General features: G+C 39.0%; 1 protein-coding gene across 1 annotated transcript in view; it reads right to left on the reverse strand.

Moving 5' to 3' along the window:
- The window catches only part of iars1 (isoleucyl-tRNA synthetase 1), a 79,103-nt gene extending 65,123 nt beyond the window's left edge, over positions 1-13,980 (reverse strand). The window contains exons 1-8 of the mRNA XM_053484177.1: positions 13,917-13,980; positions 11,879-12,002; positions 11,631-11,787; positions 7,410-7,529; positions 5,036-5,118; positions 3,598-3,715; positions 3,216-3,363; positions 62-149 (exon numbers count right to left, since the gene is read on the reverse strand). Of these exons, the coding sequence (XP_053340152.1) occupies positions 62-149; positions 3,216-3,363; positions 3,598-3,715; positions 5,036-5,118; positions 7,410-7,529; positions 11,631-11,787; positions 11,879-11,997 (833 nt within the window). The 5' untranslated portion in view covers positions 11,998-12,002; positions 13,917-13,980. The remainder of the gene's footprint in view (positions 1-61; positions 150-3,215; positions 3,364-3,597; positions 3,716-5,035; positions 5,119-7,409; positions 7,530-11,630; positions 11,788-11,878; positions 12,003-13,916) is intronic.
- Between the last annotated feature and the right edge of the window lie 1,135 nt (positions 13,981-15,115).

A 15,115-nucleotide genomic window follows, 5' to 3' on the forward strand; every position in this document is an offset into this window, starting at 1 on the left:
TTTACATCTCCTAGGGAAAAAAAACAACATTTATTGGCAAGAGTCTCGTTCGGAAACTCACTTTTCCAGGATGGTATATTCGCTCTCCGATTTGAACAGCGCCCCAAGTCTGGCCTCCATCATGATGTACACTTTATCAGTGGCATTGTCTAGAAGGAAAAACAAAACAAGAGGAGAAGAAATAGAAGATTATTGAGCAAAGGCTAAATGCTTGCAGCCCTCAACTTTGTACTGGAGTAGGAATGAGGAATAAAGAAATGAGTCAGAGCACAAATCCAATCTCATACGGACATGGCCTAGGTGGAGAGTGGAGACATTTTTTGAATTCCGGTGATTTTTCACTGTAAGGAACCCAAAAGAAATTGGCTAGTGTCTTTTCTTAAACATTTGCGACCCTGATATGGGTTGCCTATTTGGCTAGATCAAGCAACGAAGCAGAACTAGTGTTGAAAGTAGTGTTAAATTAAATGTGCTCCCATGATTGGTTTTAAATGTGAGTTTTGGCAGGCAGTTGCTCTCCCCTCTTTACAGTGATGCATTCAATTAAACGTCCCATGCTGTTATGCTCCATTATCACCACTCATGGAAAAGCTCTTGTCCAATCAAATTACTCGGTCAAAATTAACACTCACATAAAAGGTGCAACACCCTTCCACATCGTCTTACTGTCTACGCACTTAAACAGCAGCAGGCATGGAGTGCATTGTATTATTTATTTTTTGTGCTATCAAATCTGATTGTAATGGAATATGTAAATATAAATAAAGTGCTGAAGCTGATTTCTTTCTAAACCACACTATAGATCCAAGCAGCCAGCTCTAAATGTTGTTCCAAGTGATTGTGCGGGTTGAAATTTAGATCTCATGTACTATATGAACAGGTACAGTAATGCATACAAATTACAGGTGAGGAGTTTCCTTAATAAGTATTTCTTTTGCCTACTATCTCTTTTGAACAGCACAACTTGTACATATTGCGCAGCTATTCTGTGTTCGCTATTCAGAAGAGATATGGCAGGAATACAATGGAATAAAAAATATAATTAAAAAAAACAACAGACAGCTCAGAATAGTGCTGCCAATCCATCTTTCGAGCAGCAGCGTGTTCGTGTGTGTTTCTATATCTATATAACATATGATGGGACCATATGGTTTTATAGCTGTTTGTTACTAATGGATAGTACATTTTATTTATTATCCAAACCAGCTGTCACTGCATTACATCATAATAAAAATCTTGAGAAGCGTGCCTGATGTTTCAAAGGATTGACAATTAGCCATGGGTCTATAGCAGTTTGTTTAGGATGCAACAATTCTGTATAGAGAAAAAAAAGTGGAATTGGGGAACGAAGGTTGGTCGTCACATGAGGTGACCAGGTGGGAACAGGGTCTAATGCAGAAACCTAAAATAGGAATTGCAGCAGTGTGTAAAGGCACAAGCACATGATCAGCTAGGAATAAACGGAAGAGCTGGAAGAGATTTCAGGAAGGAGGGTGTGTGTGAGAGACAGAGGGGGGGGGGGGGGGGGGGGGGCAGAGAAAGTGCATCAATAAAAGATGGCAGTGGGTGAAGGATGACTGCGCAGGCCTGACCTGACTGATAACATTGATCAAAGTAAGTTGCAATGTAGTGGTTAACAAAACTCTATATTGGAATAAAAACTCTACTTTATCCCTTTGCATTCACATCATACAGCCTTTTTCCATATTGGTATTAATAACACATTTTAGGTAACAAATGCATTTTGGTGGTTTCACACCAGTGTGTTTCACAAAAGCTAGAAAGGGTAAGTACCTAAACCATCGTGTTTTTCTGCCTGTCTAGTACATTGTACAAGGAGGAGAGAGAGACAGACAAAAAAAAAAAATCAAGCTGTCATAAAAAAATAAATGAGTACTGTCAGGCATAGGAGGAAGATGAAGCCCTGTCTCCGCATTAGTATGCTGAGCATTGCTCTGATGCAGCACTGCTCCGCTCTATAGCTAAGGATAACAGCGCCCCCTGCTGGCGGTCACGTGCTCCAGCACTCAGCCCGGCAAAGTAGGTCAACCGTTTACTGTGGGAGCAAAGTGATGACTAAAAAAGCAGAACATGGACTATTTTTATATGTGAACAAAGGTTTTTTTTTTTTTTTTTTTTTTGCATTGACCTGATTTAAGAACTGTCTCGACCCAAATCCCTGCCAAGGAATGCTAAGGACTTCGGCCAAAGTTCTCCTGAACGTTGCAATTTTACTAATTCACGAACGACATCCGGGGAATTTTACTCGAATGCACAAAAACATTTTGACGCATCAAGTCGAAAGAGTGAGGATGGAAAAATGAGGTGTTCGGCGATGCTCGCTGATACAATTACAGTCGGAGGAAGTGGAAGTACGCATTTCTCTTCATGTCTCTCCCTCACTCTGGATTCTCTGTAGATTCTCTCAGTTCCAATAAAGGTTGTGTTCCAATAAACTTAGGTGTTCTGGTATCCCGCATCCCAAAGCGAACACTGTTTATATGTTTAGAATGGCTTTACTTTCAATATCAAAGAGTAAAAATCAGAGAGGGAAATTTTTATTTTTATATTACCCCAAATATCCATGTGTATGTTGATGCATTTAAGATGTGCACCAAACGTAAACGTTTAATTTCCAGGTCATGCTAAATGTCTTTAGAGATTCCCAGTCATCCAACCCATTACATAAACAGCCTTAAAATTCTGCAAGTCTTTATTTTTGTATTAAATCAATAGGTTTTTCAGCCAATAATTAAGCAATATCAAGCTAGCGGGAGTGCTGTCGTGATGAATATCAGCACGGCTGTGACGCGATAGCAGGAACGATGGCGCATCGAAAATGGGTTAAATCCCAAATCGCGTTAAATAGAAAGCCAGTGCGCTAAGGTGTACATTCCCTTGTCCTACACACCAAATAGGGCCTTTGAGCAATTTGGGATTTAACTTTGTGTTAGAAGCTAGTTAGCTTTGTAGCCTTAAATGGAAAAGAAAAAACACGCTTTGGTTTGACTCAAAAGCAATTATTAGGAAAACTGTTACCGTCTATTATCAACACCGATGGAATGCCTCTTATCCAATCAGATCGCTCGGTCAAACTGATTGATCAACTGATGGAGGACAAAACTGAGACAGTCTGCTTAAAGAGATTCTAAAACCTGTTCGTAACTCCTCTCACTGTGAATGTGTTAAAGCTGATGCTGGTGACTGGTACTGACCTTTGACCTTGACATAGATGAACTCAGGGTTCACACAAAGTGACAGGTTACTAGGCAGAGTCCATGGCGTGGTGGTCCATGCAATCAGGGACACACTCTCGTCCTCGAGCAAAGGGAAGTTCACGATGACGGACGGATCCTGTACATCCTGTCATATAGAAGAAGAAAAAAATCGAATCGGTGCAGTCAGTTATGAGATGAATCAAATGAACAACACTTTGCCTTGTTAATAACTGCTTTTAAGTTGCCTCTAAACCAACTGTGTTATGTTCATGCCTAACTAGTTTCTAACACAAGGCTGAATCCCAAATCCCTCTCTAACCCCTGAAGAAGGAGTTTAAACTTTAATGCTTTAATTGGAGTATGAGTGTTCGAGACGGACCTTGTAGTTCTGGTGCGATTCGAAGTTGGAGAGCGGCGTGTTGCAGGCTGTGGAGAATGGCATGACCTTCACTCCTCTGTACACCAGACCTTTATCATAGAGCTGCTTAAACACCCACCTGGAAAAGACATTCAGCTATAAATGATGCACGTATTTAACAGAAAGTCTATATGTGCTATATAAATAGGATAAATAGAAAATCCTCCACAACACAAGACATCTGCACGCATCTGTTTGGCCTGGACTGTAAACCGAAACAGCTGTTTCATTACGTGCAAACCAACATGTAAGCTAAGACAGCAGCCCTTAAGTATATAATACAGTTTTATGCAACAGTTTTGGCCAAAATTACATTCTGTATATTGTTAATTTTTCTTTTTTTTTTCCTTTGCTTAGCTGAAATGATGTAAACAAAACCTTCTAAACAACATGCAAAGGTTAATGCACAGCTACCGGATCACTTTATTATCTGCACATTTTTTTCTGACAATCTTCTTGCTTTTCATTACATTTTGTCCATCTGTTAACAAGCTTTCTTATTCCCTTATTTATAAAAAAAAAAATAGTTTAGGCTGAGCTGTGAGCCACGAATGCACCACCGGTTCAGGGGACCAAACAGGTTAAAGTCTGATGGAACAAGATCAAGACTATAGGGAGGATGTTTAGATCAAGTTTAGATTTCTGCTCTTCAATAAGCATCACAGTGTAATGAGCACTGTTGATTGGTGAACCTTTTTATGATAATGTTCCAATAAGAAAAATTTAAGCATCAGCTGATGGTTGATTTTATCCATTCTTGCTTGCAGAATGCTTCTAGAATATTCTGAGCTCCTCTTGCACTCAGGCATTGTTTCAGACCGACCTACATATTTTTAGCCAGGGGATCATAAGGACTGTTCCCACAGCTTCGATTTAAGCAGGCCTAGCCTGTCAAATATAGGTTTCTATTTACACTTGTGCAATATCGAGCTAGATTTCATCCCAAACTTGATTGATTTACTGCATGCTTCTACGTCAAGTCACACACCCGTTGGTGTAGCCTGAAGTGCACCTTCCGGGATATGTAACTACACACAGCAGCAACGTAGACCACAACAACTGTGATTGGTCTATCCGCTTTAGAGTTGACACACTCATTCATTTGGAAATGCCATATCAGCCTACGCTCCATGTCTTTGGACATTTGGGGGGGGGGAACCCGAGGAAACCCAATAAGCACAGGGAGAACATGTTACCTTCACACACACAGACTGGAGACAAAATTTAAAACCCCCCACATGTGAGGTGGCACCACAATGCCAGTACACTACGCCAGTGTGCTTCCTGGGTTTGAGTATATCCTGTATAATCCTGATTCTGAAAACGTCAAGTGTAAACAGGGGAAATGGGGGAAAAAAAAAGACATTAAGATCTTTACCTTCTGGTGAGGAAGACTTACCATACTGTCTCCATGAACCACGGGTAGAGGGTCTTGTAATCGTTCTTAAAGTCGATCCAGCGGCCCATTCTCTTCACTGAAATCTGAATCACACGAATAAAAGATTATTATGCGTTATGATTATTATTTGACGTTTCATGCAAGAGTGATAAAATACATTTCTATTGGTTTGAAATGTTTCTCAGTTATGAACCCCCTTAAATCTAAATGAAAACCTCCTACACCATCTCCAAACGTGATTTCCACACCAAACCAAAAGATGCCACCTGTGTAATGATTCACAGCTTATTACTGATTAACTCATCTACGAAAAAAAAAAAAAAAAAAAGACCCGTCTCTTGGGCTCTTTAATGAGGTAGGTCATGTGATTTCATCCTCACTTCAAGCCTCTTACTCTCCACGTTGTTAAGCAGATCCAAGATTAATCACCTTAGCAAAAGTAAACATAGAAGCATGATGCTTTAAAGGCTTATCATTATATAGAGCTGATTGTAGAACAAAGAATTATCAGTGAACATAATAAAAAAAAAAAAACATACTAAAAATGCTTCCTGTCCAACAACGCAGCTGCAATACTGGCCCAACTCGCCATGTGCCAATTATGGACATTTGTTATAAATGAGAGAAATTTTATTAGCTGTTCTGGACAGCAGGGGAAACATGGAGCTGTTTCCAAATTGCATATTTGTGCACATTCATCGATTCTGGAATTTTGAACGAGGATAACACTGCAGACATGTGCTTAGGCCATGTTCAGTAATTGTACCATAATGACAAACACTTTACATGATTTCCTATTCTACGGAAAATTATTTTTAGTTCATTAAAATGACATGCTCAGGGATACTTTCAATAAATCTTGCTTGTCGTATGTACTTTGTGTTTTATGCTGTAAATACCAACATTTTACATTTTGTAATACTTAGACTTCACAATCCCAGACGTTTTGTACTTTGGAGAAAGAGTATTGAGGCTAGACAATTATTCTTGAGATAATTGTGGAAGTTCTGTCGGAGATTTCTTTCTCTAAATATAAATGACCAACCCTTATTTACTAACTAACCCTAACTAACACTACAGGTCTTTATAAGAACAATATTCCTTAAATCCGTTTGAAGTCATCCTAATTAGTACGGAGCCCCTAAAGAGACATGGGTGAGGGGAAATCTGGATGGGGGGACTTTTTCCCTCACATGTGCAATATCTGTATATAGAATTATGTTTAGTGTGCAACTAAGGATTTAGGGTTTTTTTTTTTCTTTTTTCCTTTCCTCCTGAAAAACGACTGTAAGCAACTGTAAACAAGTATAAGCAATTACCCTCTGGGATCAAAACAGTTCTTTGAATCTTGAAAAACAAAAACAATCAAGACCATGTGACTTATAATTCTGGATCAATCTACCAGCACCAATATACAGAAAGGGCAAGCTCAGAGTATATACTGAACATCTGCATATTTTAAGCCAAGATTGTATTTTCTCCCTAATTGAGTTGTGGCCAATTCCTCCCCGTCACTAGGGGGCTCCCACATTAAGCTATTACTACCACTCCGAACTACCACTACTACTGGTTTCATCCGAACCCCGTGACGTCAGTCGACCACATCTTTTCAAACTGCTCACTCACGCACAGTTGGGGGCGGCGTAACACACTCGGAGGACAGCGCTATCCGCTCCTTTCCAGCTCACAGACGCTGTTTGGCTGTAGAGCCGTGATTAATGTGGGAGCACTAAATACCGCTCATCCCTCCCCTCCGAGAGAGCTCGGCCAATCAGCTTTCTCTAGGCCTCCGGCTGCGAGAGGTTACAGCATCACCCGGGAATCAAACTCGTGATCACCGAATGATCCGCCACACAGAGGCCCAGAACCCTCCTATTTTATCCAGACTTGGGACCGGCACTGCGTCCAGTGGCTGGGGTCTGGGCGTTGGGGTTGGGAATCAAACCTGGGCCTGTCAAATGGCAAAAGAGAACATGCCTAACCCTGAGCCACCAATGCCCAATCATCAAAATCTTTTTAAAGCCTATCGAATTGGGATATTTATAAAATCATGTGTTGTGATGATATCGTCCCAGACCTGACTGGTGGCCCTCATTCCTACTAGACCTCATGTAAGCACTAAACTATAAAGCTATAAGCGAATATAATATTATTTGCAAAAGTCTTTTGTAGAATTATTCTATTGAGAATTAATCAGATTATTCCACCTCGGCTCTCAGCCGTTCCCATTAATGTGCACCTTTTGTACCAGTTTTTTTTGTTGCAGTCTGAGTCACATCATCTACTCGTATTCAACTGCACACCACTAACTGACTGAACTAAAGCGCATAAACCCAGATCTCTCTCTCTTTCTCTCTCACACACACACACTCACCTCCCACTCATTGGCGTATCTCATCACGATACTCCTGCACTGCTTGTTGTACTCTGCTATGCCCATCTTAGCAACATCCTCTGGTCCCTTAATTCCGAGCGTCTTATCGATCTCGTATTCCTAAAACAGAAATAACAATAATAATAATAATTTAAAAACTGAGTAAAAAAGTTATAAACCTCTAAATAAAAATGTATAATAAGTGAACAACCATCCTGTGGAAACAGAGCTTCTATTCAATCAAGGCTCAGATGGCAAACGTATTAGTGGAGAGTGAAAAATTTGAAAGAAAAAAAAAAAATCAGCAGGGCGAAGTAAAAGTAATTACAAAAAAATCAACTGCAGGATAAAACATGATGAGGCGTGCTGTTATAATAATCAGAATAATAAGCAGTGATGCGATGATGGCGTACGGGAATCTATTATCACTCGAAAAGTAATATTTTGCTACAATACAAGATACAGAACAAGATTTTATCATATCATAATATACCAAAGCTTAGCATTTTTCATTTAGTGAAGTAGACATGTACATTTTAATCCACGCATTTATAATGGTACATTGTATGTATATTACTTACTGTTCACTTTATTAGGAACACCTGTACATTCATGTAGTTATCTAAATCAGCCAATCATAAGGCAGAAACCCAATGCATAAAATCCAGCAGATACAGGTCAAGAGCTTGACTTAATGTTCGCATTGAACATTAGTATGATGTCTGTGACTGTAACTATCGCGTGATTGTCGGTACCAGATGGGCTGGATGGAGTATTTTAAAAACAGCTGATCTCCAAATTTCACACACACAGCAGCCTGTCGAGCTTACACAAAACAGTTCGAAAACAAAATAAAAGTGAGTGAGTGCAAGTACTGAGAATAGAGTGAAAAACACAATCGTAATACAGTAAATAATACAGTAAAACCTCCAGTACCAGAATGCTTCTCCTTTTACATTATTACCACATTCAATTCTAGTCAATGAAATTCAATTCTTAATACTTATACTGTACAGTGCTTTTAACAATGGTCATAATCACAAAGCAGAATACAGAATACAAACTTTATGGAAGTAAATTCGATAAGAATGAGGAAATATGTTTAGATTACAATTCCTGATGAACAAACTGCTAACATCGAGCCGAGGGCAACGATGGCAAAGAAAAACCCCTGGAGATAACAATAGGAAGAAAACTTGAGAGGAACCAGACTCACCAGGCAACCCATCCTCATTTGGGAGGAGAATTGATCTGCAGTCATACTGTGAGCACATCTACAAGCCTAAGCAACCTACGGTATAGAGCAGAGCAGAATCTAGCGAGCACTGCCTTCTGCCATACTTTATATCTGAGTAGGTTGGTACGTATTTTGAATCTTGTGTGCAGCTGATTTTTAAACCCCAAGACTTCCTTCATACTAGAATAAATTAAATTTTGTAGGGTAAATAGAAAAAATGGAAACGTGTGCAAAGTGCCTAAAGATATAATTAAAAACAAAATGTCTGTTTATGTAACAACCTCATTTCCCCTCTCATCTGTTCCGACCATTCAGCATTTAACATCACCAGTATAGTAACCACAGACCTGATCATCTGTCATCATCTGCACTTGCTCCTCACTAGTTAATGCCTTAAGTTAGATGGTTTTATGCTTGAATTATTCATAGGTCACTGTGTGGCTTAACAAACAAAAACATTCTTTTTAAACTGGTCAGGTACAGGGACTGGGCTGAAAATGAGACAAAAAAATATTTCAGGAAGCCTGGAGAACTATTCCTCAGGACTACTTAAAAAACACAAGAAAGCCTGTCTCTTTGGAAGCAAAGTATGATGAAAATGAGGGGTGGTTTCAGACCATCAAAGTGATATATTCCCATACTTTCATGTCACTGATGGTCATTTGCCTCATCTTGTTATATAAAATGCACTGTAAATCATGTTATATAAAATGTTACGAATTGCTTGGATTATGATTGTGGACGTTGTTAACTGTAAGTTTAATATCTCCACCCTTTCAGCCTCACAAAACCTGTTCTGAAATGAACAGAGCTAACTGATACCTAAGGAGGAAGATGTGCTGAATCTATGCTTAATATCACAATAGAGTTCATTCCTTCATCTTCTATACTGTATATACTGTGTACAGGGTCGCGGACCTGTAGGGGCCTGGAGCCAATTCCAGTTGACTTAGGGCATGAGGCAGGGTACACCCTGAACATTTTAGGGCCCACACACACACACAACTGGCAATTTGGGAACGCCAATTAACCTAATCTGCATGCTTTTGGACTGTGGGAGGAGACCAGAGTACCCGGAGGAAACCCACCAAACACAGGGAGAGCACACAAACTCCATGCACACAGCCCTGAGGCGGGAATCGAACCCGGACCCTGGAGGTGCAATATGCTACTTCATTAATCAGAGAGGTCTGTGCTACTCCTCTGGTGGTAAAGCGCAAATCATCAGACATGACGACCGTTTAAGATTGAAGACTCTCTTATTAATACCTTCTGTTAGACAACCTCATAGAACAAAAACACATACAGATTTGTATTTACCCAGAGCAAAATTTTATTTTGTAATTTGATTGATTTCAAACATCTTGATTACTTTTTAAAAAACAGCAGTTCAGACAGTAACGCAGGATTATTTCAGTGAACTCACTTTAATATGTTATTGCTTCTAATCTGTCAAAGAAGAAACGGCTAATAGTCCAAGCTAAAATTGTTACTTTTTTAAAAAGAAGTAAGAATATTAGGTTAAAAAAGTAACAATTTTTGCTTCGACCTTTAGCCTTTTTTTTTTTAGCTGCCACCGTTTTTTTTTTTTTTTTGCTTCAACCTTTAGCCTGAACAGTAGAACAGTAGTTTTCACTCTTCAGTGATCTCTTTCCTACCACAGGACAGCAACTAATTTGTATAAAACTAATAAGTTTAATTAGCTTCTTTCATGACATTTATAAAGTTTCTTAGAATTCTCTCATAGAGAGAGAGCTCCTATCTTAAATGTCCTAGCTGGGAGTCCTAGACTAAAAGTGATTTCTCAGAGCAGCTGTGATTAGGAAAAGTACAAAAAACCTTTATCTTAGTGATGAGGTGTGGTTGACCCCGTTGCTAGGGATGATGCTGCAATTCAAGGACTGTGATTGGTTGATAAATAACCTCTGACCTTTGCAAAGGTCTTAAAAAGCGTTCTTTGTTAAAATAGAATAGATGATAAAAAAATAGACAGTGAAATCACAATGTCTGTAAATAAAGAAACTGTATAATCATGACTACAGGCTATTTTATGCAAAGTTTCTGTTATAGGCTAAATATCTTAAAGTTAATTAAAACAGCCAAATGTTGATAATGTGTCTACTTTTGAAGCAACCAATTAGGTACTACACACAGTAGTTACTATATTTAAGTTCTTACGTTTATCTATCACACTGATTGTAATACTTGTAATCCATTTCAGATTGATGGGAGCAAAATTGCTCAGCTTTTACTAATTTACATGATTGCAGGACAGACTGTTTAAGTTGCACTTTTGAATGGTATGTAGCCAGCAATCTAAGAGAGATGGAAGGAAGTAAAAGAACAAGAAAACTACATTGGACAGAAGAGCAGTGTTTACTTTTAGCTACTTTTAGTGTTTGGGGAATATTTCTTCTTTCTGCCATTTTGTCCTCTGCTATAGAAACTCTTAAACCTCTTAAAAATCCTCCGTAGTTTTCACCTTGGAAGCTATTTTCAGGGCTAAGAAGTTTTGTGAATCATTTTTTAGTCCTAAATTTAAGGAGAAAGTCTAAGAAAATGTCATACAGTAAGACTTTTAATTACGTCACTAGGAGCAACTTTTAGGCTTAAGAAGCTATCTTTCTAAACTGCTGCTTACGTAACATTACAGTACTACAAAAACATGTTGAAAAGTCCTATTTGCCTACTTCCTCATACATGGGATGAGACACTTATAATTAACTACTGCCATTCTGATTGACAAAATAAAATAAAAATATAGTTGCAAGCAACGATGAGCAGGCCCAAGTACCTGTGTGGGTATCTGAATCTTTTCTATTAGATCGATTGTATTACATCACACCTACCATCTGAGCCTATATGAAATGACTGTATACTCAAATTAGACATGCACTACTACATTCCTGATGGCACAGTGTCAGAAATAAATAACCCTAGATGCAAATCAAGTATCCAAAAATGCACTATTTTGGAGATCTTACCACAGGCAAGCCGTGGCAATCCCAGCCGAACCTCCTGTCCACGTGGAAACCGCTCTGGTGAGCGAACCTTGTGACGATATCCTTTATAGTGCCAGCCAGAATGTGGCCATAATGTGGGAGACCAGTAGCGAAGGGAGGTCCATCATAGAATGTGTACCTGCGAGTAAAACAAAAAAAAACGGACCAATCAGTTATCAGTCACAACCCAACAAAAGATATGACTATTAAGCTACATTATTTTCTCTCACTTGGGCCTGTTTTTGGATTGTTTCAGGCACTCCTGGAAGCAGTCCTTTTCCGTCCAAAATTGGAGAATGCGCTCCTCTTCTGAGGGAAACTGAATGGACTCAGGCACGGGTTCCACCATGATGCCTACAACATAGCAACAAAAAGCATGTGTGAAAGGGAACAAAAACTTTAACCGATTTGTGGTATTAGTTATCCGGCTAAATCAAAGACATTACTGCACATAAAGTTTGAACTGGAGAAAAAAGACAGGTTAGGTTAGGTTCCAGCATGACTTGCATGCAACAATGTATATTGCATATCTATTGTTTTTTTTTAATCCTTCAGACAGTGCGTGAAATTTAAATGATTAAATAATTATCTTATTTACCTTCCATTACTTTCTGTTTGTTTTAGAGGGCTGTCGTTAGAGATACATTCAGCTTTTAATTTTTAATTAAGTTAATTATGTCTATTTGGTGTGTCTTGATGACGGACACGCCTCAGTATTTTATTTCTCACATGAATCCCGCACTTTTATCACCTGCCTGAGTTCTGTGTCACAGAACATTTGTTGTTAAAAAAATATATATATTTGATGCCTTAATCAGGCCTCGGCTATATCAGAAGACATTTGAAAGACCTACCAGCACTGTCACCTAAAAACATCCTCAGGGGAGGAAAACGTCATTTTATCCCTAAAGGAAACCAAAGACCTGAAGGCAGAGAAGGCTAGGCAGCTGGACCTGTATTTGGCATGCTCCAGTGACACAACAGGCCCGGTTCCCTAGAGCGGAACATCTGTGTTCTCAATGATCAAAATGAACCAGACTTCTAAATTGTTCTCGGGAGAAGAGAAAATAAATCACAGGTACCTAATGTGAAAATGGACTTGATGTAGCGTAGTGTAGCCAAACCACCTACATGCATGTAGGAGGAAACCGAAGAACCCAGAGGAAATCCACATGGATACAAACAACAAAACTGAGCTGGAGATGGGAAGCAACAACACAGTCTGCTACAGTGCTGTGAAAAAGTATTTGCCCCCATCTGAATTATTATAACAATGATTTAGATCACCAAACAAACATTTATATTACACAAAAACAAGCTGAGTAAATATGAATAAAAATTTGTCCAATCCTACCTGGCCCTATGTGAAATAGTGCTCCCGCTGGCTAAATCATAAGTGGACTGTGATTTTTGGAAAAGTGAGTTTAATTTCACTTTCACTTGCCATTGTTGCAATGCACGTCATGCTGGAACCTAACCTAACCTGTTGTTTTTTAGGTTGGCTTACAGTAGGTTCTGATTACTGCCAGAGTTGTTCAATCAAGAAATCACTTAAATATAACCTGTCTGATAAAATGAAGCACGATCTAAAGAAGTTGACGAAGAGATGAAAAACCAAGTAACTGACGTGTATCACTATGAAAAGGGTTACAGAACAATTCCTGAGACTTCACAAATGGAGAAAAGAATTGGAACAGTCATGATCCTTCACAGGAGTGGCCGGCCTAGCAGAATTAGACTAATCCCCTGTATACATAGTTCACCTGCTTTTAATCAACTATCGAAATACCTGCACTTCTTTTCTTGCCGTTTTCATATGCATGGTTATTTAATAAAATAGCTCAATACTGTGATTTATATAGTATTATAAAAAAGGTATTATGTAGTAAATGTACACTACATATTTTATTCTTATGTGTCTATTAAAAGCATCTGGAACCAAAATTACATGTCATACCATTTTTAATAGATGCTATTTAAATTAAAATGTATTTTTAAATCAAAGGTATTATTATTATTATTATTATTAATATAATAGCTGACTTTCTGTGACGTTGCTTATAACGTCAATCTGACACAAGGCTTTAGCATTAGCATTAGCATGCTATGAGACTCCCATTGAAAGTTTAGCAGTATAGTTAAAGTCCGGCTTCAGCGAGTAAAACATTTCACAGTTTCTGTACTTTCTGTATTTCCGATGAACACAATAACACAGTCCGCCCTGGAGATCGCGGCACAGACACGAGCGTTGGAGTGAATGTTACTTACACGCGGCGAGATCAGCCGGGATGCCGACGAAGAAATAGTAGAAGAAGAAGAAGCAGAGCGCAGAACGCGGAAATGATGCAACTGAAGAGAAAGCATGGGCGGAAACGAAAATACCAAACCATAACATTAGCCGTGCTGCAGTGTGTAACGTTCAGAGGAGAGTCGCTGTTGTGTCCTCAGTGTCCACACTGAAACTGTTTACAGTCTTATTGTCATTACAGTGTGTAAAAGAAACGCAGATAAACATATATTATATGTTGTAATCTGTTCTTTGATGTTGTAGAATATTAAACTAATGTCTCCTGATATGTTTTTTTTTTTTTATTGTTTGTGGCTCAGGGTTTATTAAAGAGTCTGTGGAGGGAGATTAGGGAATTATTCTTCACTGCATAATTTGATACACCATAAGTCCAAAAAATATAGATAGACAGATAGATAGTCATTTCACAGGGTACAACAAAATAAAATGCCCTTATGGTGCATGAAAAAAGAGTAAATGTGGTAAAGGATTAGCATAAATGTAAAAAGGTGGCATGGTGGCTTGGTGGTTAGCACTGTCGCCTCGCACCACCAGGATTGAAGGTTCTATTCCCATCTCGGTGTCTGTGTGCCTGGAGTTTGCATGTTCTCCCTGTGCTTGGTGGGTTTCCTCTGGGTATTCTGGTTTCCTTCCACAGTCCAAAGATTAGGGTAATTGTTGTTCCTAAAAAGTTACCAGGCTACCCTTAAGTGACTGCCACAGAAAGGACTGGTATATCCCCAGGGTGGGGAGCATCCATTGCCCAATGTGCTGAATGGCACATGGACAGACCAAAATACCAAATATATATATATATATGAAAAAGTATAAATATTAACTTTATGTATGTGCCACCATAATATTTATCAGTATGGTGGCACATACATAAGGTTGAAATTTACGCCAACACGGTGGCATAGTGGTTACCACTGTCGATTGCACCTCCAGGGTTCATTTCCCATCTTGGGTCTGTGTGTGTGGAGTTTGCATGTTTTCCCCCTTGCTTGCTGGGTTTCCTTCAGGTACTTCGGTTTCAGCCCACAATCCAAAGACATGCAGATTAGGCTAATTGGCGTTTCCAAATTTGCCCATAGTGTGTGAATGAACATGCGCCTCTCTGTATGTGTGTGCCCTGCTACTGTATGGATTGGTACCCTATCTGGGGTGTACCCCACCTTGT

This window comes from Clarias gariepinus, chromosome 23 (assembly GCF_024256425.1).
Source record: "Clarias gariepinus isolate MV-2021 ecotype Netherlands chromosome 23, CGAR_prim_01v2, whole genome shotgun sequence".
Classification (NCBI taxonomy): domain Eukaryota; kingdom Metazoa; phylum Chordata; class Actinopteri; order Siluriformes; family Clariidae; genus Clarias; species Clarias gariepinus.